This window comes from Macrobrachium rosenbergii, chromosome 14 (genome assembly GCF_040412425.1).
Source record: "Macrobrachium rosenbergii isolate ZJJX-2024 chromosome 14, ASM4041242v1, whole genome shotgun sequence".
NCBI lineage: Eukaryota > Metazoa > Arthropoda > Malacostraca > Decapoda > Palaemonidae > Macrobrachium > Macrobrachium rosenbergii.
This window is the reverse complement of record NC_089754.1, coordinates 3,885,681-3,912,543: the sequence shown is the minus strand read 5'-3', so window position 1 is coordinate 3,912,543 and position 26,863 is coordinate 3,885,681. Positions and strand designations below refer to the sequence as shown.

The 26,863-nt window shown below is 39.0% G+C and overlaps 1 protein-coding gene across 1 annotated transcript in view; it reads left to right on the top strand.

Annotated features, from left to right (window-relative positions):
* Positions 1–26,863, top strand: part of Fibp (acidic fibroblast growth factor intracellular-binding protein) — a 657,671-nt gene that overhangs the window by 263,210 nt on the left and 367,598 nt on the right. The window contains 3 exon segments of the mRNA XM_067115847.1: positions 6,092–6,103; positions 6,452–6,491; positions 25,977–25,994. Of these exon segments, the coding sequence (XP_066971948.1) occupies positions 6,092–6,103; positions 6,452–6,491; positions 25,977–25,994 (70 nt within the window).

The window sequence follows — 26,863 nt, the reverse complement described above, 5'->3', positions numbered from 1 at the left end:
CTGACCCTGGCAATTACTGCCCGACTGCAATTACTACAACAATTGCATCAAAGATACTTGAGTCCGTTCTTCAGGAGGCTTCTCCTCTTTCTACACATTACCGACAACCAGTTTGGATTTAAAGCAAACCATTCAACCGACACCTGCATCTACATCCTGAAAGAATTGCTGAACTATTGCCTATCATCGGCCTCTCTGTTTTCCTATGTTTGTAGATGTCGAGAAAAGCATTTGACAGAGTAAACTTCTGAGCATGATCACGGCAGTGGATCGGATTAGACTGGTGATGCTAGAAGGATCTACTCTATAAATAGTCGTAGGTCAGCAGGACGGTTTACTGTAAGCTGATTTGTCATTGGCTGGTGGCGTAGTGCTTGCCTCCTAGGCTGGAGAAAGTTTTTCTCAAGCCACTTCTCAGTGTTGAAGGTCACGCTGCTTCAATCTAGCAGAACATCGAGGCAGGGGCGAGACGTCACTGGGTGGCGCGTGACGTTGCATGATGTCATGGCGGCTCAAATTTTCATCGGCTGCTGGGTTGCTCGTTCATCAGGTATTCGTTGTGTGACGTGCAACTCAGCAGCCAATGAAAATTCAAGCCACCGTGACGTCACGCAACGAATACCTGGTGAACCGGGCAGCACAGCAGCCAATGAAAATTTGAGCTGCTGTGACATCACACAACGTCACAAATCACCCAGCAACGTAATGCCCCTGCCTCGTCAGGGCATTACGTCGCCAGGCGGTGCATGACATTCGTGATGTCACGACGACTCAAATTTTCATTGGCTGCTGGGTTGCCCGTCTCATCAGCTATTCGTTGTGTGACAAGCAACCCCAGCAGCCAATGAAAATTCAGACCGCTGTGATGTCAACGCAACGAATACCTGATGAGACAGGCAACCCAGCAGCCAATGAAAATTCAAGCAGCCGTGACATCACACAATGTCACACACCATCCAGTGACGTCACGCCCCTGCCTCGACGGTCTGCTAGGTTGTAGCAGCGCGACCTTCAACACTTAGAAATGGCTAGAGGAAAACTTCCAGCCAATACGAGGCAAGCACTGTGCCACCAGCCAAATCAGCATGAGGTAAACCCCCTGCTGACCTACGACTATTTATAGAGTAGATCCCTCTAGCATCACCAGTCTACTCCGATCCACTGCCGTGATCGTGCTCGGATGAATCCAGGAGAAATGTTGGCCACTTCAAGATTTCGACTTGCAACCTAATTCGACTTATACCTATCAGTACTATAGAGTATATAACCCTACGGGCTATGCCCACCACATCTGAATTACTCCAAATAAATGTATGTAGAAATCTCTGGAAATTAACTCCACCTGATGAATCATACTGGCACGTTACTTGCCGGTTGCAGTAACAGAGAGAAAACTGCTGTAAGGAAAATAGATTAGACTCTATACAAGATCAATGCAGCTGATGCAGCGATTTCTTTCAATAATACTTTTATTATTATTATTATTATTATTATTATTATTATTATTATTATTATTATTACTATTATTATTATAACAACTCTAGGCCACGTTTTGCTCCAAATGAAAGAGACCAGTGAACTAAGCAGTTTCAGTCAGTTATGATACAATGATATTTGCATATGGAAGAGTTGATGGCATTTGACTGATTTTCTTTCTTTAAATCTTCAGTTGAAAACTTATGGGCAAGTTAACAAACTATAAACCAAGAGGCTCCAAAGGGAAATCAGCCTGCAAAAAGACGTTACAGGAAAAGGTGATAAAAAAATAAATAAATAATGTATGAGGAAATAGAAATTAACCAATATACCTGAATTCAAGAGATGTCAGCAGAAAGCAGGAATGAACTTGCTCCTCGCTTAAACATCTGGAGAACAGAAGATTCCAAAAGTGTACTAGGCAAACTACTCCACATTTCAGTTGTAGCCATGACAAAACTCCTACCAAACTTAGTACCAAATCTGAAACTAGAAAACAACACTTCACAGCAGCAGCAGCCTGCCTACTGTTATGCAGAAACAGCTAAGTCAGGGAAGAGTGCAGAGGATATTTGTCACAGTAGTACATTTTATGCGAGAAACATAATGAACTATGCCATGAGTCAACATCAAGAGTTGGCAAAATAAACTTGACTGACAAGGTAACTCTATCCAAAAGTTTCAGATGAGAGTCAGCACTGGAAGACCACAGTGGAGAAAAGTTACAATACTTTGATATAATATCTTCATCACAAAACATTCAAAAACATTTCTGCAAGATAGCAACTTTTTGAGAAACAGAGAAAGCTATATTACGTACGTTTCTCAAAAGTCAATTTCTTATCAAAAGTTAGGCCTGAAATCTTGAGTCACTTACATTTAAAACTTTACCATTTAAAAGTAAGTCAGGATGCAAAGGGATGCAAAGGAAAAAGTGTTCTGAATCAACTGTGCCCCAAAGCCTAATCCACTCAAGAATCCATTAAAGGATTTTGCAACCATAGACCTAAGGTGCAGAGATGGAACAACAACTAGAAGAGTGGCACCATTAGTATATGAAACCAGCTTGTTCTCCAGACTTTGCTACATGCAATTGTATAGTTAACCCTTAAGGGACGGGCTAAATATATATTAAACACACCCCCAGAGCAGGCAAACTTTAAGGTTGGCCTATTTAAAAAAAAAAAAACACATCATGGAAAGAGGAAGATATGCAAATGCACATGGTGTAAAAGAAAAAAACTCAAATTTTCCCTACCTTCACAGTAAATTAAGTTATTAAAACCCTATATGGGAGCCTCTTACAAAACACTCAAAAAATAGCTAATTTTACCAAATTATACATATGTCTTTTCTAATAAGCCTCTGGTTGGCGCTCATCTCAACCAGTAGCAGCGTGGCAATATAGCCAGGAAGAGCCTGCTACTTAGTGGGATTCTTTACTGCAAAGGAGTTTTCCAATTGCAGATAAAGAATTAAAAAGTTGCCCCTGCCCTGGGCTCAGTACCATACACATAAAAACAACCAGAGTAATCAACGTAGTCGCCTAGACCGTGAATTAAAAACCACTTCCCAACAGAAAAAACAAACTGGAGGGAACTCCACGTACATAGTCTCCCCAGGCTCCCCTACAGCTCAACGCCCTTATTTTAAGGCAAGAAAAAGAGAGGGATACTTCCTCCCTCTCCCATCACCATTCCAGCAACTGAAAAATGGACCCAGAGTACTACAATTCTCTTATATAGTTTGACTTATTCAAGTAATGAGAGGCAAATAATGACCTACACTTCCAATATGTTGTCTGGATAATTGAGGAAAGCAACAAATTATGTTTAAAAGCCATGGACGTGGCTACCGCTCTCACTTCATGTGCTTTCACTTTCACTAAAGGCAAGTCATCAATCTTAAACTGCAAATGAGCCTCCAGGATAAGATCCTTAAGAAAAAATGCCAGGGCATTTTTCGAGAGAGGACACAAAGGATTTTTCACTGAGCACCAAAGGTTGCTCGATGCACCATGAATCTTTTCAGTTCTTTGCAAGTAGAATTTAAGTGCCCTTACAGGGCAAAGGGTCCTTTCCTCTTCCTCAGGCCCTAAGACATCTACCAGACTTTTGATAGAGAAGGAACGAGGCCACAGATTGGAAGGGGTCTCATTCTTCGCTAAAAACCCAAGAGTAAACGAACAAATAGCATTACCCTGGGAGAAACCAATTCTCTTATCTAATGCTTGCAACTCGCTAACATGCTTAGATGTAGCCAATGTTACCAGAAACAGTCTTCCTTGTTAAATATCTCATAGAGATTGCACTCAGAGGTTCAAAACAGGGGTCTGACAACCATTTTAAGACCATGGCCATGTTCCAAGCTACTAATTTCTCTTCCTTACATTTGGTCGTATCAAACGACTTTATAAGATGGGACAAATCCTTATTAGAGGATAGATCCACTCCCCTGTGTCTCAATACAGAGCTCAACATTGCTCTGTAACCCTTAATAGTTGAGGAAGATAGCCCCCTAGAAGATCTTAAATAAGGCAAGAAATCTCCAATTTCAGCTACACTTGTCTTAGAAGATGAGATGTTATGCAGTCGGCACCATGAATGGAAGATTGTCCACTTGGCTTGATAAACACTACTACTGAGGACTAGGCGCGTCTGCATTGAGCAACTCGTGTAGCTGACAATCCTTCGACTGCACCAGTTTCTGGACAGCGAATTGGAACTGTCTGAAAATGCGGTTGTTTGAGTAAATTAGTTTCTGAGGCAACAGCCTTGGAAAGATCTGTCAAAAACTCTAACAAGTCTGGGAACCACTCCTGGAGTTGGCCAAATGGGCTATTAGAGTCATTGTTACATTTTGATGATTCGATTGCTTGACAAGAGCATTGCATCCGTCGCCCATGCTTGCAGATCTGGGGCCAGCGAACAATGCAGAGGAAGATGAAAGTTCTTTGCAGGTTGCGAACAGATCCAGAACTGGCTTTCCCACAGTTTCAAAGTTTAGGCACATTAGGATCCAAGGTCCACTCTGTAGGGAGCACTTGTTTGGTGGCCAGGTTAGGTCTGCTACAACATTTAATTTCCTTGAATAAGCTGGTTAGGACCTTCATCTGGCCTCGATACGCCCTCAAGAGAAAAGCTCTTACTGCCTTGCAAAGGGTAAAAGTGTGTGTCCCTCCCTTGCTTCTTGATGTAAGACAGGGTCTTGGTATTGTCCGAATGGATCGTCACTGTCTTTCCGAACACTTCCAGAGCAAACTCTTGTAATTCCCAGTGAAATGCTTTCAACTCCTTTACGTTGATGTGCCATTTGCTCTGTTCTGGAATCCAAAATCCGGAGACCTCCCTATCTCCCAGGAGAGCTTCCCAACTGAGTCTGAAGTGTCTGAGCCAAATGCTAGCTCCGGGCTCAGAGGAAGGAGAGAGACTTCCCTTGAGACAGTCTGTCCCTTGATTTCCACCACAGCAGGTCCTGTTTGATTTCCTGAGTTACTGGGAAAACAAGTGTCCAGAAACTTCTTCCTGCTCCAATTGGCTCATAGATAAAATTGAAAGTTCCTCATGTACAGTTTTCCCAGAGACACGAATTGCTCTACAGAAGAGAGGTCCTAGAAGGCTCATCAGTTGTTTGCAGGCTAGACTGAGGGGAAAATTTTCCACTTTCTGAGAAGGCAGGCTTCTATCCTCTGGGGAGAGGAAAAGCCCAAAAAGTTAGGATTTATCCTCATCCCAAATAATACTTTATCTCCTGAGAAAGGGGTCAGCTATGACTCCTGAAAGAATTTATCAACAGGCAACTCTGGAGCTAGAGGAAAGATCTTTTGCAGGTCCTCTGTACATACTATTTTCGACCGAGAATGAATGACCAATGCGTCCAGATAGAGAGTGAAATCTGACCCCACAGATTTAACCATTTCGCTAAGGGAGTTAAAGACTCGCGTGAAAACCTGGGGAGCCATGGCTAGGCTGAAGCAAAGGGTTCTGAACTGATACACCCTGTTATTGAAAACGAACCTTTAAAACTTCCTAGAGTCCTGATGAACTGGAACATGGAAGTATGCTTCCCTCATGTCCACTGAAATCATCCAATCACCCTGACGAATGGATGATGGGACAGACTGGCTCATTCCATTTTGAATTTGGTTTCTGGACAAACAAATTCGGGGGCTTCACATCAGGACTGGCCTCCAGCCTCACAGAGCAGCAGGGACTATGAATAACAGTTGTAGAACCCCAGAGCTGGTATCCTCGACCACTTCAATGGCTTCTTTCTCGAGAGGAAAGACGCTTCTGGGAGAGGGCAGAAAACTCTTGGAGCCTACTGGATGGGTAGTCAATATGACGGCGAACTGGTCGAGGAGACTTCCGTATGAGCGAGGATGATATCCCTCCTCAAAACTTCACAATCCAGATTTCTGCTCTTCTCGCTTCCCATCATTGCCAAGGCCCGAAAGACATACTCCTACTGGCATACAGAGAGACGGGTCTCACTTACGTAAGGGAACTTTAGAGGAGGATTTCTTGACTGTTCGAGAGGCGAACCAGGCATTAGCATGCAGTCTGGGAAAGCCTCTTTGCCTGCCCCTACCACATAAGGGGAAACCGTTCTAGAGGAGAATGTTCGAGTTTCTCTAGGGCGCTTCGCAGACTGAGCAAGGAGGTCCGAGTTGATTTCTTCTGAAGGTCAGAAGAAATCTGAAGAACTGTAGCCTGTGGGGACAAATGTTTATCAGGAGGGGAATAAAGAAGAGCAGACTTCTGTGAAAGGGTCACACCTATAGTGGTATAAGAACACCACAGCTCCTTTTCTTTAAAATATTTATAGCAAAAGGAAGCCAGCTCAGAAGATCCGTCATATATACACATGTCGAGACAAGAGATAACACCCAAAATATCTGAGGAGGTGTAGTCCTCGGGACATGAGACAATCCTTGGTCTTATGGCATGGGCACCCACTGCCCAATCTAAAGAAGCAAGCACCTCAAAAACTTTAAACAGGTATTTGATCAAATGGTCTAGCTCCAAAGTTGAGAACAGGAGCCTCACAAAATTGAAAGCCGACCTCCGGGAAGAGTCTATCAGACCGGAGAATTTCCCCCGGTTAGGAGGCAGAAGCTCCCAGGGACGGGGCCTCTCCATGTGCGTAAGACAGATATCTCCTTTGAAGGCCTTCTTGGCAGAGAAGACGAAAGTACCATCTTAGGAAGTCTCAAGGAATTAACTTCCTGGTTGTCCATTAAATATGTAGACGCTGGGGAAGCCAGAGCTGCAGGCAAGAAGAAATTAGGATAGCCGGAGCTGCAGGTGACAAGAAATTAGGATATGTTGCCAACAAAAACCTTAGCAACGAAGCATAAGCAGTTGGCAGAGTTACAGGGTCTACTTCTTCTTCCTCCTCTGAAGAAATGGGGACATCTCCGCAAGAGGTTGAGGTGTTGAAGTGGGTTTCTTAATTAACCCCAAAATATTATCTAACTGCTGCTGAATGGACAGAAAGGAAGGGTCCACTACTGTGGGAGCTTGTTGAGCCGAAGCCAGACACTGAGGATGAAGGGGCAGCTGGGAAGTGGCTGGATCGAAAACCCCCAAAACAGGTGGTGTCAGGAGCTTAGACAAAGAAGCAACAGGGAGCACAGGAGCCTGGGTAGGCTCTGCAGACATAAGGCACTTAGAAGACAAAACAAGCTCAGGAGCCAACTGGTGGCCATGCACAGACAAAGGCTTGGGCGCCAAAGGGCGCTAGGAAAGAACCAGACATTCTAATAAAAGACGTTCCGAAGTCAAGGAGAGCTCTGGCACCACTGGGTGCTCTGGCTCCAGTGGGCGCTCTGGCGCTGATGGGTGTTCTGGCACCAACAGATGCTCTGGCGCCAAAGGTCTTAACGTGGACACAACAGATTCGGGCTCAGTGGGAACAGAAGCTAACGGGCGCTCAGAAGCACGAGGGAGTCCCAAGTCAATAATCTTAGTGGGAGCAGGAAGCTCAGGCGCTAAAGGTTGCTCAGTTACTTTCCTAATTCCAGGAGAACGCTGTGGCGCCACTGATGGGGGCTCGTCCACGATCCTAGCCGAAGAAGAGCGCTTGCGAGAAGGGACTAGACGTTTAACTGTTGACAGCTGTCCCTCTAACTCCATGTGATCCTGGGAGAAAGGTTCAGAACTGTCCCCAAAGCTGCAAGACAGCTTTGCTAGAAGTTTCCTTGGGCTTCTTTGTTAGAACTGCAGAAGAAAGAGACACATCAGTAGCATGTCTCTTCAAAGGATGAGTTTCTTCTTTAAATCGCCATTGGTGTCTGGGACTTGACTCACTTGAAGAAAGACTAGAAGAAAGATGACTCATTTCCATAGAGATGCCTTTGCAGTGGTGCTCTGTCGTGACCTGGGAAGTGGCAACAGGACCAACTGCGGGGCGACTGCCTGTGGGCAGACCACACCGACCTCCTTTGGGCTACCAATCTGGCTCCTCCCAGGTTTAGGGGAGTTTGCCAGGGACCTTTGCCTACAGGGAATCGGTGGGACAGGCATTCCACCTCCTCCCTGACCTTCCTGTACTTTTACACTGCATAAAAAGAATTTCACTGTAGTGCCTATCTGTTCCATGATATTCACTAGAACACTCAAATTTCTTATTAACTCTTGACTCAAGGCTGAAAAGCGTGGTGCGGGACTGGGAGTAAGGGGATGAGGAGAGGAGATAGTGGAACAGGATGAGAACTGGGATTAGGAGGGAATAAAGGTGAGAAACATTCTCAGACACAAACTTAGGAACCTGACTAGCTAACGATGCCTTTTTACTATTGGCTCTAGCAACAGCTTTCTCTTTTTGTTTCTGTCCAGTTTTGATAAATGACTAAGTTTTACATTTGACATCAGTATTTCACATTCATTTACAAATTGAAGTCTGGCGAGGAACAAATTTATCCTAAGATGTGCTGAAATTATGCCGGGTCATAACAGGCTTTAGTTATCCTAATGTGCTTGTTACCATGCCAAAAACCTTGGGAACCAGAATCAGACATGGTCAACAAATTCAAAAGTCAACAAAGCTTAGAATGTCTAAGATCAAAATTACTGTAGTCAAATTCAGTAGCTGGGTCTGAAATGAACCAGACACTGTCTAAATATGCCGAAAGGCTACATAAAGTGAATACTTCACCAGTTGTATACTATGACCAACTGAGAAATGAAATCCAAAAATGCAATGCTGCTAAGGACTGAAGTACAGCTATCAACCGGCAGAAACATACTGAGCTCTTTCTGCTGGACTAGTTCCTCTCTTACCCTGACATTGGGCAGGGTCAGTCACCTAACCAAAACAAAGTAGCGCTACCATGAATTTAAAAGATTCTGGCTGCCAGTTAATATTAAAACTATAGCAATGCTACTTGGTAGTTGCTTATATAAAAAGCTACCCCTATTTTGGCATTCAGAGCCACCCAATGATTTGGGATTATAAGACAAAGGAAATACTTTTACAGTGTAAGACAATATCTGTCCTCCTATGAGTTCTCATGTCATGAATCTGCAAGAGAATACTATTTTAACACTGTATGAAAGAATGACATCTTTCTTCCGAGTTAACACATTCACTCTGTGATGGATCTAATGAAAAAAAAAACTTCTTGGGAACCAAGTGCACATACAATATATATGACTTCTTTCTGTTTAAATCTTCACACACCTTTTAAGACACGATTCAAAATAATTCCTTTGGCATTCATGGAACGTGAATGGCTTCTCTCCAATATGGGTTCTCCTTAAGGTTTTTGAGGACAAAAAGGTATACAGTAAACCCCCATATTCACGGGGATGCATCACACCAACCCCCGCATGAATAGCTAAAATCCACGAATACTTAGAACCCTTCTGAAAACACTTAGAACTGCCTACTTTGATAGTTCAAACACACATAAAAAAGACTAAAAATACTTATACAGGTATTATCCTACTTATGATGGGGTTAGGTTCCAAAATAACCATTGTTTATTGGAAAAAACGTATCTCGAATACACCCTAGCCTACACTAGGGTATTCAGTACCATGTATACATACTGTATATGTAGCCTAGCCTACACTATAAGTATACTCTATACATACACGGTATACTAATTATTAATATCAGCTAATCCTGGAGGTTCATGCAGAGTGACTTATGATAATTCAATACAAAGAGGGTGGATAACAAATAAGGTGGCTTACCCTACAATATGGTATATCGTATACATATACAGTAGTCTAACCTACATTATACTGTACTCTATATTCACATGTACTGTACAATCATCAACATAATGAATATGCAGCTTTTCATGGATCTTTTAAAATGTTATGCCTTAACTCATTGTATCAATCTTTAACACCCAGCGTGCTTGTTTTACATTTTTATATTGTATATATTCTTATATTGATTTGTATTATAAATTGTGATCCTTAGAGATCAATGTTTGGTTTGAAATGGAATTCGCTGTAAGTTTATTTCACATGTTGCTCACTTCAGAGCACTTTTTGCTTCTAGTTAGCGTACATGAATCTCTAGCTACTTTATTTATATGGGGCAAGGTTATTTTCCATTATACGAAGTGCATTAAGTCGAAATATAACTTAAATATGTCTCGTTGTGAACTTAATTTAGCTATTTTCGTTAACAGATGACCGTTTTGGGAGACATTTGTTTCATGTAAAAAAAAAAATGCGAGATTAAGTTAGCTATTTTCAATTGATTCATGTAATATGAGCTTTAAAGTATTTATCATTTATCGAAGCGTAAAAATAACTGATAATGTGTTCTTTCATGCCCAGTAATTTTGATTATTATCTTTCTCTCCAATTTTAATTATGGTTGAGTTTCATCATGTTGCCGATGCCACGATAATTTATAGTCGTGCTTAGCTTGAACATTGCTTTCTCAGCTAAGCTACACTGCTTTCAACAAGATTTAGCAGTATATTTTCCTGCCAATCTTTTATCCATACCGAATCAGGGTATAATGTACAAATATATCAGTCCCATTCTACTTAACGTCATTTGTACTATAACTACGATAATGGTTTACTATGCGATGGTTGGTAACAAAGAAGCAGCTGTTGCTATCTGATTTTCAGTTATAAGCAAAACAACAGTTTCTCGTTCCAGTTTGTTTATGGCTGTACATTTATGCAAGTGTATAACATTATTAACAATACTTTTATCATTCTCTTTTACTTTTTTTAACTACAATATAGGATAAAGAGATGGAGGAAAAAGTTGGTCTATTGTAATTTGGTCTCTCACTTGCTGATTGTACGCTGCTCTTACGTGAAATTTTTAAAATATTTTATAAATACTGTTGTATCAGTATTAACTGCTTACCTCATTGCAAAATCGAATTATCGTAAGGCGAATTATCATAACTCGAGCACTACCTGGGTACCTGAGTATATTAATAGTTTTATCACAAAAAGTGCATTTAGTCATGAAAATGAGATGAAAATACAGTAATTAGGGAATATTTCTCAGTGAAATATACACATGAATGATGAATTTTCAGCGAATAATGTATATATATGTTCCACAGAGAAATCCGCGAACAGGTGAGTCCACGAATCATGAAACGCACATACGATTGGCCTCTCCAATACGGTGGACCCCTGCCTATGTGTGGTTCAAGATTTTGTAGATTTACCAGTGCGATTTTCTGTGGAAGACATCATATCCACATCATTGCCAGAAAATTCACCTATTTGCAGAATTTTTCAAAGAGAAATATTCACTAATTACTGTATATTCATACTTTTAAAACTAAATACAGTATATTTTTTTATGATAAAACTATTAAAACAGGCAGTTATAAGGGGGGATTTTGTTCTGTGAACTATTAAAATAGGCAGTTATAAGCATTTCTAGAGGGGTGTCAAGTATTCGTAGATTTTAGTGATTCGCGGTTGGTTGTGGTCCCTATCCCCAGTGAATCCCGGGGGTCAACTGTACTATGAATTTTCATATGTAATCTCAGCGTATTTGAAATTGTCTAATATTTTTTACATCAGGACCAGAGAATGTCCTCTCTACAATGATTTCCACTGTGTACTTTGAGAATTTCAGAATTAGAAAAACTACTTGGGAAAAGATCAAGTATACAGTTTCTGTCTAATATGAATTCTTGTGTGTTTTGAAGTGACTTGAACCAAGAAAAACTTCTTTGATATAAAGAGCAATAGGCAGTTTCTCTCATATTAGTTCTCATGTGTTTTTGAGATTGCATGATTCAGAAAAACTGCTTTGACATACAAGAGAAAATTAATGGTTTTCCCTTGTATGTGTTCTCATGTGTGTTTTGAGATGACTTTGAAGGGAAAAACTTCTTTGACATATGGAGCAAGTATATGGTTTCTCTCCTGTATGAGTTCTCATATGTTTTTTCAGATCACTTGTTTCAGAAAAACTTCTTTGACATACAGAGCAACTATAAGGTTTCTCTCCAGTATGAGTTCTCATGTGTGCTTTGAGACTAACCTGAGATAGAACGTCTTTGATATACAGAGAGCAAGTGAATGGTTTCTCCTGTATGGGTTATAGTCTCTTTTGAGACCAACCTGAGATAGAAAAATTTAATATATAGAGCAAGTGAATGGTTTCTCCTGTGAGTTATCAGTGTCTTTTGAGACTAACCTGACGAGAAAAACTCATTTGACATACAAAGCAAGTGAATGGTTTCTCCTGTATGAGTTCTCATGTGTGTTTTGAGATGGCTGAGAAAGAAAAACTTTTGGCATACAGAGCATCCTATAAGGTTTCTCTCCTGTATGAGTTCTCATGTGGGGTTTCAGGTTACTAATGTCACGAAAATGTCCTTTGGCATTCAGCACATCTTATTTGTTTCCTAGCGTATTTGCTTCTCTTTGAAAAATACTTCTATTTCTACCCAAATGTCTATTTCCTTCTGCAATACAAATCTTCTTTCCTGCTTTCTTCATCACAGCAGAGAGCTGTCCTCGCATAATAGATTGGATAACCAGTTCACATCAAATTCTTGTAATTGAAAAATTCTGGTTCTGCTTTGACTTCTATCTGGGATCTGCAAATAAGAGCCTTCATCTGTGTTCAGTATGTCACATATCCAAATTCTCCTTCTCTTCTCTGATTAACAACAATGATAATGATTATTTTTCAGCTGCCATTTTCGCAGGATGTTCTATGTGCAATACCGAATCCTACTTGGGATCTGATGAAATTTTCCTTCGTTTGGAATGCTCAGAAAAAATAAAATCTGAGGAAAAACATCTTCTGAATAGCACCATTGATAATAAACATACAATAGAAATTCTAATAATTTATATTTAACAGTACATATGTGCTTTTTAACTCTAAAATAAGCATTCTCTGGAAAAACATATCTAGTAATGATCATTTGGACACAATTTGTCTCCAAAGAAAAAAAAACAGCATCCTTGGATTCTGTTTGGAATCAACACATTTATTCGGGCCAGAGTTGACTGACAATTCAACCAGCTTCGGCCTTTACCACATATTCCAGACTTACTCTAATTTTGACAATCAAATGAACAGCATCTTCCTTCATAGGTATTATAAATCTATTTACAAGAAGAATGGCTTTTTTCTTATATGATCTGCATTTGCATTTGAGGTGCTTCTATTGGTAGTTGCTTGGACACTCAGTGCATATAAATAATTTCTATCTAGTATGAGTTTTCATGTGCCTTTTGAGAACATGGGATGGAGAGAAACTCCTTTGGCATAAGTGAATGGCTGCTTCTCTCCAGTATGGGTTCTCATATGTACTTCGAGAGGGAGAATGATAAAACCTTTTGACATTCAGTGCTGGTGAAAAGCCTCACAGTGTGAATTTCCATGTGTAATTCAGGCTATTCAAAAAGTGTATAACTTTTGGACATTCAGAACAAATGAATGGCTTCTCTGATGATTTCATACTTTGAGTGTGTGAGACTTTCAAATGAAAAACTTCTTGGACATAAAGGGCAAATGAATGGTTCTCTCTTGTAGGATTCTCATGTGGATTCAGGGTATCTTGAAAGGGCAAAGCTTCTTTGACATATGAGGCAAGTAAATGGTTTCTTTCTCTCTGTAAGAGTTCTCATATGCATTTAAATGAAACAGAGTGAATAGTTTCTCTCCAGAAGGAATTCTCATGCCAGTGTTGAGATGATATAGGTGGTAAAGTGTCTGTGTTCAGTGTAGGGATATGGTCTCTCTCAGTATGGATTCTCATGTGGATTCTGAGATGACTCAGAGTGAGAATATTGCTTTGTATTCTACTAAGTTTTGGATTTCCCACCATGTTGGTTTTCAGTAAAATAAATATCCATTTTGTCATTCTTTCATCAATATTATGAGATGATTTCTCATGAAATACTTCTGTATAAGTACTATGAGAATCATCAGCAGTTGCAATAAGACAGTGGTATATTGTCTTCTCTAGCCTCTTCTTTCAACATCCCATGTCAGAACTTGTATGGTCTTCACAATTTATAGGCTGGCGTGTATATTTTACATCAACTTCACCACAATCAATATATTCTGGCTTGCCCTTGACTTCTACAGAAGAATCTACAAATGAATATCCATCAACTGTGATTTTGGTATGTTCATCCCCCAAATATGACAAATGTTAAAAGTAATTTGTATTTTCCCTAACTGAGCCTTGGGTCTTTAATGTGGAATTACCTTCAGCGCAGCTGGAAACAACCATTATACTTTTAACAAGGTGGTATGGTAGTTAACTATCAAGCGACTGGGTGCAGGAGCCAGTGAAAGCTTGGTGTCAGCTTGAGAGGTGGTATGAGGTGGGCATTTAACTATAAAGACCTCAGGTTTGTATAGTTAGGAAAATACAAATGACTTTTAAAATCTGTCATTTGTTCCTACATACTATACAAACCCTTGGTGCTTTAGTGTCAGGAAAGAACTTATTTCTTGGAGGAGGCTGAGTAGGAGTCTCTGAACTGATGGGTAGTTCCACCACACCTAAGTCTTCTTGGTTGAGAGATCAGGAAGACCGTGTCTCTGACATAATGAACAGAAGTACTGGAACTACATGTTCAATTGTCAGACTTCACTAAGGCACTCTCCAGCTTAGATGGGTATAAAAGCAGCATCATTCGAGGAAAATGCTGAGCTGAATTTTTGTGTCAGGACAATGGTAAAAGGCCATGTACAGGCAGTCCCCACTTATCACAGATTCTGTTTTACGGTGCTTGTCTAGTGATAACAATAACAGGATTTTAGTATTTATTATGCACTGATCTCTGATTTATCGGTGCTGATATTTGAGGATCTCAAGCGCTTCTGCTCACGATTTTTGGTTGACAATTTTCGGTTATTGCCACACCGTGAGGCCGAACCTGCGATACTGGGTGCTGCCTGTACAAGCAATGGGATCACGTATCTGCCTCTACTCCTTTGCTAGAAGGGAAAGAATTTGCTTCTATGTATTCATAGAATAAGAACAGGAGCTCAGTTATATAAAAACTCCCACCTGCGATGAGGCCTGTTCCAGCTTAGCGACAGCTCAAAAATCCCTCTGCCCATGAGGTTGGGATTGGAGGAAGAGGGAGGGGAAGGACCAGTCACTCAAACACACACTCTCTCTTTCGCAACCGTACACATTAGGCGAGATGCTACCCGTCCTCTTAGAGGAGCCGGGTAAGCTACACAACTTGTTCTTGCCAGCTACCACTTACCACAGGACCCAAAGGAAAAGTGTCCAGGGACTTGTGGGCAATATCAACAGGAAGAAGAGGAGGTGAAAGTGGTCTGTGTGACCACATAAGCAGCCAGAACACGAGAACAGACAGATTCTTCCCTGAGCAGCTAAGGTCAGACCAATGTCCGACTTTGAGCCTACGCCCGGGCGTGCTGGGGTCTCTGCTTCAGTGCAGAGTACATCCGTTTGATTGCCTCCATGAAGCCAGAAAGAGATAGTGTTCCTGGACACCTATTTCTAGGTCGAGCCAGTGCTAACAGAGAGTCGTCAACACTCAGGCCGAAGATGGTGAGTCCTCGTCAGATAGCACAGCAGCACTCTAACAGGATCATTAGCAACAAAGTCACTCTGGGGAGGGGATCGTAAAGGATTCAATCTGGCATCAGGGACTGATGGATTCTGATCTTTGCTACAAATCCCGAGCGTGACCGATCTCATCCCTCTAGTGTTTCACCTCCATGGAAAGTCCAGTGATTCTTTCTCTTCATCCATGCAGGGCTAAAAAGAAAAATGGTCCTGACAGTCAGATCCTGTCTGACAACTCTTGTAGGAGCTCGTGCACTGCTAAAAAAATGGTCTTGAGGTCAGATCCCTGTCTGACCAATGAATTCTATGGGAGCTCGTCACGGTGCACGAGTCAGGCTCCCGAGTACGAGAGTCAAATCCCACATAGGGGTCCTGAGTTCCCTGGGAGGGCAAGACCTTTCAAAACTCTTCACTAGCAATGAGATCCCCAACGAAGAGGTGATATCCATGCCTCTCAGGTGTCGGAGGCCAGGCCTGAGCAACCTATAGCCTTAACAACTGGGAACTTATCTCTGTTGCAATGCGGTGAAAAAGCTCTTGTTCGCAAGATATGCTGGATAGTCCCCAGCCATGAAGTGCAGAGAACTCCACTGACTGGTTGTACCATTCTACGTGTGGTTGGCACAGGAGGTTGTGCCAGGGAGAATCTCTCTCAGTGCCTCAGAGCTGAGTCGGAGCTGCCATGCGGCATGTGGCCATTTGGGAACCACTAGTGTCATTCTGAATTCCTAGTAGTCATTACCCTGTTGATCACCAGACAAAGCGAACAGAGCGGTGGAAGGCGTAAGCATCCAGGTTGTCCCGTGGGTGTTGGAAGGCATCTTCTGCTACAGCTCATGGGTTGGGGATGATGGAGCAAAACACCTGGAGCTTCCTGTTGTGGTGGGTGGCAAACAGGTCAATCGATGGGAGCCCCAAGAAGATTGAATAGCCTTTTCACGACATCCATATGAAGGGACCCTATCACTTGACCCCGCTGACTGAGCTTGTCTTCACTACATTCCTCTTGCCTAGAATGTATCTGGCTTTGTGGAGTCTAGCAGATGGGCTACCACCCACTCGTGCACATGCATTGTAAACTGGTGCGATGAAGAGACACCTAGCCTCCTTGCTTGCTGATGTAGCCACTACTATGGATTGTCCTCAGCACCACCGAGTGTCACATCACTCGATCATAAACTCTTGGAGGGCCAGGAGAGAACTTCCTTGAGTTCCAAGATACTGATGTGAAAGTGCTTGTTGTCTCAGTCCCACACACCCGAAATCATGGCTGGTAGAACAGACGAGAGTCGTCCGGGGAGGAGGAGGTGGTCGCTGAATCCGCTATAAAACTTCCATCCCAACTTTAATGGTTTACAGTGGCCCATCGATTCATCACGAAAACAAGGGGATAAGAATGTGATCACCATTTGAGTAACGAGTTTTGTTATGAAGTTGGCGGAGGATGAATTCATGACATGTTTTCCTTTTCCACAAATGGTTATTATGTTGCTTTTTTGGAGCGATAGAGAGAAAAATAGGAAGAGTCTCAGAGAAAAATCAAAGAAAGTAGTTGGTTTTGTTCGTGTTATCTTTTTAACTGCATTTACGTCGCAGTAGTGAGGCGTGTCTGTTATATTTGGTCACCCCTTCAATAGGTCAGTTAATGTTCAGGTTGTTGTATTAAAATGGACGGAGAAAAGTTGAACACTTCTGAAAAGGAGACAGGGGCGTTAATTTTCAAAGGTGGTTGTTGGTTGCTTATCTTTTCGTATTCACATAAACTCCTTAAAGGTTGAATACTTTTTGTTATAGTTAATGAGAGAGCGGAAGGTTAGAAATATTAGTCAGTTTTCTGTAATCAAGTTCAAATTAATCTCGACGGAATGCTTAAAACCCCGTCACACTTATATAAACAAAAATATGACCCGAAAATATCTATGTAATTCTGAAATCACTAGCAAAATGTCAAAATCCTGGTTTTTATACTTAGACATCATTGCAGATAATTATGGCTCCTATTACAGAATTTCGGTATGGTAGAGCAGTTGATTTTACATTCTATGAATAAACAAGTTTGCCATTTTTATCAGCATATTTTCAAATCTGTTGGTTCTGTTAAGTAATCATTACCTTGGCACCCCTTCTTCACCATCCCACCGTATCGCATGAATTAACTTCTTATTTAATGAATAAAACTATTATCCCTACTCAGACCAAAATCAGCACACAGAACATGCAGAAATATACTGTACAAACAAAGAGCATATCAGAAGAATTAGATAAACATGATTAGAGTAGACACACTGATAATAATTACATGACTACTGCTGAAAACTTTTTTTTTCTTTTTTACAAATGTTTATTGAGATGATCTAGCCATGACAAAAATCAGACAATCTTGCGGCACCCCTAGGCACTGTCTGTGGCACCCCAGGGTGCCACGGCACCTAGTTTGAGAATCACTGGTTTAAGAGCACCAATAATCTTAGTAATTAGAAGGCAATATGTGCTCATCGATTAAGTCTTATAGAACGTAGACAATCTACGGGAAATGAGCTCCGCATTTAACTGCCACAGTGGTGCAAATGTCCTACTAAAAATTAAAATTCAGTCTTATTTGACAAAATGACCGAGTTATTTATGCAACATGAACATGCAATCGTAACTTAACGTATCTGTTTCTTATTTATCAGAATTTAAAGAAAATTTTGATAAAAAATTTAACAAAACAAGCACAACACATTTGCAAATTTTTTACGGACATTTTCTCTAGTATAACCATAAAAGTTTTGTTCGTAAGTACTCTAGGAAAAAGGTTATATTATGTAGATGTCTTTGCATTTAGTGTGAAAATATGAAAGCCAGCTTAAGAAGTATACTCAGATCAAAATGTAGAGTCAGAGTTCACTATGAATAACCATTATGACTTCGCAGATGAAATTTCATATTGTTTACGAAACCAAAATTCGTCCCAGGGAATTTAATAATAATGATAAGTATTATTATTATTATTATTATAAGAGATAACATAATTTTAATGAATTTCAGATATGAAAATAATTTTTATAAAACCTAGCTTAGCGAGTGTCAAGAACAATCCTATGAAATGGAAGTAATGAATATTTGATGAGCGTAGGAGGAGAGCAGAGCGAGAGTGCGTTTGCAGTTGTGTTATGAAACCGGTGTGGTCTATCATGTAGCTTCAAACGTTCGAAAATTTAAGATCTTAAAGAGGATGACCTATTCGTGAACTGTGTTTGTAAGAGAGAGAGAGAGAGAGAGAGAGAGAAACAGACATTTTTACTATGATATTAATAATCAGTGATTGATTAGTGTATATTAGGAGAAAGAGAGAGACAGAGAGCAATGATTGAAAGAGAGAGAAAGGAATGTATAAAATGCTAGAATTTTTATTGGATGTACGGCATGGCAGACAGGCTTAAGTCAGCACTGACAGAAGCATTGAAATAAATTCATTATTAGTGAACAATTAGGGTTATGTTGAAACGTAAACTGGCGGCATCAGAGATGTTGTCGGTTTCTTGTTTAAAGTAGCGCATGTAATAGATTTAAAGCTGAAAGATTCATAGTGTGGAAACACCTTCGAAGAAATGTCGAAAAATCACCTGCATTCAACTAATTTCTGTAGTTTGCAGTTATATAATTTTTATTCTGTCATGAGTTTGATCGTCTGTTGTAATGATATATATAATTCCACTATTGCTATTATTCACCCCGCTATCATAACAGATTAAGTACATTTTAATTGTTTCGGTGACTTATGAACTATGGTACTTTAGTTGGTGAGACTGTCTTGGAAACAGTATAGAACCCAATTTTTCGTCAATCTAAAATTATGTATGATTCATGACTCCTATATACCCATACTCGTCAATTTTGAATTAAGAAAAGGCATAAATTCTAACAAATAATCTGAGAATATTTTCAAAGACAAAAGTTTTTTTAACAAGAGGATCTTGGTTAGATAAACAAACAAAATCATACTTTACGCAAACATGCACGCGCGCTACAGACTGAAGATCGAGGATTTTAAAGCGGGGAAGTTTTTGATGAACTCGACTTCTTTATAAGTCAACGTAAATCAGGATTATACTTAAGATACGTTTACGCTATTCCAGTTAAGCCTTGACATACTGCAGGTGCTTTCAATATGAAGGTACCACACTGGACGTCAGGTAAAAATGCTGTATACTTATCTTATACATATTTATTTCTTCATAATTCTCGCTAAGAAATAAGTTTTTATTATTCATATTAAACATCAGTTTTCTTCCCAGATATTAGAGACTAACATTATTTTGTTCTACCTGTTTGTATTCCTTTCCTATTGGCGTAGTCCTGCGGGAGAACTAGGATCAATGATAGATGCCTCCCCTCCACAGTCTTTTCTACTGTTCTTATTTTCTTCCCTCCAAGATGCAGATGTATCTCATAAACAGTTGAAACCTCTTTATCATCCCTCATCCTTTACTTGTTCTTGTAAGGACTCTGTCAGATGACAATATTGACACACACACTTGCACACACGACACACACACACACACACACACACACACACACATATATATATATATATATATATATATATATATATATATATATATATATATATATATATATAGATATATATAGTGTGTATGTGTATAAATATATATAATATGTATATATATATTATATATACACTTATACACAATATATATATATATATATATATATATATATATATATATATATATATTATACACACACACACACACATATATATATATATATGTCTGTGGTGTGTGTGTGTTTGTGTCACATGCGTTTGTGTGTGAGTATAATCTGTTGACATAAGCATTGGAACTTAAGTAGAATGCAACAGCTGATAAAAAAAGAATGAGTGTAACAACATCATCTAAAATATTTAGTTTCATGCATATGTATATATATATATGTGTGTGTGTGTATATCTTTCTGGAGAGTGTGTCTGTGCTTGTACAAGGGGTATCATTACAGTCTCAATACTCTCATCTGACCCGGTCCTTAAAAAAGCGATGAAAAGTTTGGGGATGATAAAAGCGGTCTTAACTCTATGAGGGGACCTAAACAGGAAGAGGGTTCAAGGATTTGGTAGTAGATAGATTACAACTATCATTGAACCTGCACTCTGGGACTACTGATTTCCATAGACTAAAAGTATTGATGTAATGCTTTGACTTGGGTATGCGACGCTGCCCTCAAATAGGACTCTCTCCTTTGTAGCCCCAGCAGAAAAGGTAGCTGTAGATAGCTGACAGAGAAGCTGTTTGTAGTAGACCAAATGGGTATTGACAGATAAGATAAAGCTGGTTATCAGTCAGCTGAAATATGAAAAGGATGAAAAAAAAAGATACCGCCCATAGGAGAACGTTGCAAAAATGGTCGCTTAAGGTAACATTATTTTCTAAAATCTGGAAGAGTGGAAAAACCGTGAGCATACGAAAAAAGGAAACCTGTTTCTAAACTGGAATGTAGCATTTTGAGCCATTTAATCTCTGGGGTTGCCCATCCCCTCAAAAGAAAATAAGACTCACAGGAGGATGCATGAATAGAACTATTTGCGTCAGAGAAAGGCAATGAACTTGATTGCGTTATGAGACCCAATTCCTAGAAAATCACGGATGAGGATTAATGGACGACGAAATCAACACTAGATGAAGTGCAGATTACGAAAGTGCTTCCTCATCGGCAAAAGCAGGATTGATGGAAGAGATACTCTGCAGAAGGTCACTGATAAAGAAGACAGGAAGTGAAAGTTCTAGAGAGGAATTCTACGCTGCAACAGAAGAGATAAGCAAAGGGGCATATATTGTGGCGTCGACAATAATAAAAAAAAAGGCGATGAAATAAAGAAGTTTTGATATAGAAGAAGTAAAACCAGTAGAAAGTTTGTCTTAGCAAGGCCTTATACCATACTTTTAAACGACTATAGATATCAAGACGACTGAGCCAAGATTCCCTGAAGTCCCGCAGAGAAGATTACGGAACGACCTGGAAACGGGAAGAAGTCATCAGAAAATTACTGGCACTCAGGACTAAGCAGCCTCATCCTAAAGGCTTTCTCAGAAATCGGAGAAACCACTTTTGTTTCTAGACCGTTCACTCCAAGGAAAGGAAGAGGAAAGGAAAATATCAGTGGTAGCATGTGCATATATACATATATACTGTATATATACATAATGTGTGATGATATTATGTATGTGTGTATAATATATATATATATATATATATATATATATATATATATATATATATATATATATATATATATATATATATATATGCTGCTATTTTAGATATAAAATGGAGGAAAATGAGACTGGAAAATTAAGAAAAATATAATGTAATAATAATGCGCAGTGATAGTCTGCATTATGAGTAAACGTATTTCGAAAAATATCTCTCTCAGTTTAGGCAATATGTATGAAAGTTATGAGAAACAGTAAGATGAATCAACTAAAAGAAAGAAACAAAGCATATGACAGAAAAGAACCAATACGATTGAAAAAAACAATTTGCAAGAAAGATTCTAACAAAGAAATCAAATGAAGAAGAATAACTTCTCATACAGCTTTTGGTCAATGTTCTGAATAGAGTGGAAGAAAAGGGATCTAACATAGTGGGATAATTCCTCTGTCTAGCCCCTTCCCCTCCGTTCCTTACCACTAACCTTCAAAATCTCACAGCCTTGAGAGAGAGAACATTTCTGACACATGATAAGAAGAGTTGACGGGCAAAAGGCTAAAAGTTTTTTATTTCCTCGCCGAATGAGATAAGAAACTTAGATGACAGGAGGAGGATCATAAGGCTTTTGAAAAAAAAGCCCTCATTCTTTTTTCTTGCCCTCTGTGGATAACCTTTTGTGAAGTAGAGCAAACGGCAGACCAAGTTTCTCTAAGAGTTTAAAATGAGCAAACTTGCTGCGAGAGATTCGCCTCTAAGCACATGACAGATTATGGCGATCTGAGCCCTCCGTTCATAATACTTTAAATGCAAATCTTCAGAGTTTAATTCGATGCAGAGAATTTTCACTATATACAAAATCATAAAATAAAAATATAAATTACTGAATAGATAAATAAGTCAGAGGGACAATAGGATCATCAATAGTTACAATTAACAATAAACTGTCTGCTACAGTTATCAAAAACGATATATTCTGAATAGTTCAGTGGTGAAACAAAGAAGTATCCGTATGCCAACGTAAAAATGTTCGAAATCTGGTTTAATCGAATGTTTGCTTGAAAGATAAAATTTGTTTTTGATCTACAAATAGTATATTGGGAAAAAAGCAAACATAACATAAAAATAAAAATGCCTTGTGAGGCAGTCTCTTGAGAAATGAGAAGAAAGAAATTATGCTCTCTCTCTCTCTCTCTCTCTCTCTCTCTCTCTCTCTCTCTCTCTCCTCATATGTGAATCCAAGTATAATGATGGTGTTATTGCCAACGACTGCGGCAGTGCTAGTTTCAGCAGCCGTAATATTTCAAAACACCCATCTCCACCCTCTCTCTCTCTCTCTCTCTCTCTCTCTCTCTCTCTCTCTCTCTGCGCGCGCGTGTGTACTTACGTGCTTATGCATTTTGCTATAATTATTACTCCAAACGGCATCAGCAATAAACGGAATTAGAGATCATTAAAATCCTCGAAAACTCTTTAGAAAAGGACCTTGGTGAGAAAATGAGACCGCACAAGTAATATTAAACTAATAAAATATCTAAAAATAACCATAAAAGGTAATATTTGCGCAAAAATTATTATGAATATAGATTCTAAAAGGCAGAATAACCGAAATGAGTTTCTAAATATATTGCCGTCATGCTATAGCTTCTGCGGGCAAATTTAAATAAAGAGGGTGCATTTATGTATGTGTTTGTGTAAGCCTAATCAGCATATTTGAAATGCTTGGAGTAAAGAGAAATTTGTAGACATTGTTGAATTATTGCTGAGAATTCATGCTTGTTAATCAATACAGTAACTGCGCAAGTTGATATGTTGATTTACACTAGTAGGTGGCAGGTACTTAACGATGAAAGTCACTAACTTTTATCGTAGAAGTCACGGATGTTGTTGACTTTTACGAATTAGACTTAGGATAAAGGATAAAGGAATAACGGATAACACGGAGTAAAAACGAATAACAGATGGATGGAAAAAGAAGAGCGAAAGGCATCAAGATACACAAAGAGAATTTGAGTATTTAGAAATTAAGTGCCTCAAATCGTGACGCTCAGAATTTGGATCGGAAGTCACCAGATGGAGAAAGAACATTTGTAACTACAGAAAAGAACGGGGTTGGTTTTGTTATTACAAAGGCGAACATAAAAAAAAAAAAAACGTCGTATATAGTTATCCATGACAGATTTTAACCTAAGTCATTTCAGTGGCACATATCACCTGAATACAGAAACCTATTCATGAATTCAAGGTTTTCAGATTTTGAACAGCGGCTTTCATAACAATTTCCACATATTATATTGAAACAGACGAGGAAGCTTGAGTATTTGTCGATTCGTTGTGGACAGAAGCGATAATGGAAACAGAAAACGAAAGATCAGAGGTCACGTATAGCCGTAATTGAGAAAGTCTTTATCTTCATGAAGCGTGAAAAGCATCTATAATATTAGTGAGAGAGTTTAAAGACAGTATTAATTGTGCGGTGGTTTTGCCTATGATCCCATTATAAGAGGATGAAAAGGAACCTGAAGGTGCCGTCTTTATGAGCTTCAAAATTTAAGATGCATTTCCCTTCGGGAAAGGTATTTGTCTTTTTTAATTCTGTAGTTGCTTTTGCATCCATAAGGTAAAAGCCGTTTCATGCAACAAATTTTCATAAATGATGATGATGTAACACTTGATTAGATCTTGTCCTGTTTCTGTTTCATGTAAGTGAATTAACCCCTATTAGTTAAGGGGAAAGAAGTCTCATTACTGGAATGACTTAAGTTGGACACACAACCAACTGATTTTAAGTATTCAAGTCTCTGTATGTGTGTGTGTGTGTGTGTGTGTGTGTCTGTGTGTCTGTTTAGAAAGGAAGTAATACCAGACATTATAATAAGTGTTCGTACATCTGTATATCTTAATTCTCAGAACTTCAGGTCTGCGTCAGTTAAAAACATTTGTCATCAAACCTTTGTTAATTCTGCCCTTTAGATTCAATAGCAATGTGACCAAACAACTTTGTATTTACATCGGATATCCGACAGGTGACAGGGAACTGGATATCGGCCCATTATCAACGGAAGTTTATTTTGACAATGGCTTTGACATTTACTGTATATGTTTTAATAGGGCCATAGACTCGATTATTTTGGACTCGTGTCGACCGACTCTTGACCTTTATGAAGTTTCAATGTAATATATGGAAATTGTTATGAAAGCCGCTAATCAGAATTTGGAAACCTTGAATTTATGAAAATCATTCTAACATAAGTTTCTTTATTCAGATGAATATATGCCTGCCAGTGAAATGACCTATGTTAAACTTTTTTCCATGGATAACTACATACGGCTTTCTTACTTAATTTTACATCGTTATCTTAGAACTACATTAGTGAGTCTTTAGTTGCAAATTGTTCCACCAGTAAGCATAAGGAAACGTAACCCGGTGGAAAGTGTGACTAAAACAATAGAGCTGAAATGTCAGAGTTTTAAGGACATAATATTTTAGGTGAAACTGTGACATGAATCTTGAAAATGCCCTAAACCACGAATGCCATGTGGCAAAACGTAAAACATTTCGGAATATGCAAGTAATTTCGTTTAATTATTATGAAGAATCAGGAACTGTGGAAACTAAATATGACAGTTTGCATTAATACAGATGTCGCAATTTAAGGTGGCAAAGTTTACTTTGCAAAAGTCAGTGATTAGGCTCAAGGATATCTCCTTTGAACAAATTTGTACAGCTATGGTTTTCAGATGAAATTTGCAACTTTCCACCGTGGTTATTTTCCAGCTACGCATTTGCCAAGGAGGACTTCTTTTGGAAGTCACCTCAGTAGAGTATACGTTTGCTGAAATAAAATAACATTCGTGATTAGCCACAGCTGAATAAAGACAGACTCGAATACTGAGACTTAGAAGTGACAAGATATTTTTTCCTAGAAACATGTCATCAGAGGGAATCACATTGGCTTTTATTCATTTATTTTTTTATTTAAGCGGACCTGTAGGCCATTACTGTAAAGTGATGATAATAAGAGTCACTATAGTTCAGCACTTATATCGATGCTTACGTTTTAAGGTATCAACGATAAAGTATGAGTGATGTTGCATAATCTGATGAGTGCAGAGGCAAGAGATGCTACTTTACGTCTGAGCATTTAAAATTTAACATGTAACCTTAATATGATCTGACAGAGAGAGAAACTCACTTGACTTTTACATTATTGGTATGTAAGAACTGTGTAAGAACTTATTTAAAAGTTACAAACATTTTAAAGCCAATAAATGTCGTAGCCGTTCATATATGTACGGAAATCTTGGACAATTAAACAGAGCTTAAATATGTGTATGTAGCTTGACTGTCATTCGATAATTTTAGTAATTTTTTAAATGTTTTCATTAGTATGAAAAAAGTACTGGTAATGTAAAGTGTTATTATTATTATTATTATTATTATTATTATTATTATTATTATTATTATTATTATTATTATTATTATTATTAACTTTAATTGTTCATATTATATGCCTTATCATTTGACACTGATAATAATGGATGTAATACTATTAGTAACGTACCTATTTTTACCATTCCATTTCTGATATACAAAAAAGAAGTAAGTAGGTCAGAAGGGCGTCAGCGGGTGTGGCCCCTAAGGCAGCTGAAATTTCACGAATATATAATGTTAAGGGAATTTAATTATGAAAAGATGGCTCTGGAGAAGACGTTCCGACTACTATGCCGGAAGCTACGAACCAGATTTCGGTATGGGAGTAGGAATGAACTGGGAAATATGAGATTTTGTTATGGGACTTATCGTCGAAAAAATATTATAACACCAAAGCGCCGTAATACACTGCATGGAGGGACATTGCTAAGCTGATGTTGCTGCCCAGAGTTGCGTAGGACCTCAACTAATCTAACTGTCAGGATGTCCTTTATTTTGGGGAAATATCTGCAGCTTTAATTTTGTTCTAATATTTCATAAGGAAATATTAGCTTCATGAATAAAAGTCAATATAACACAGCTGCATTCATTTCTTCTTAAACAGAAATGTTTTGCTGATATTGCCCGCTGGTATGAAGCATCTGAAATTTATGCTTGACAACTTGGAAAATAGCTTTGGTTGAGTGCTTCACAAGTACCACTGCTAAATACGTAAAT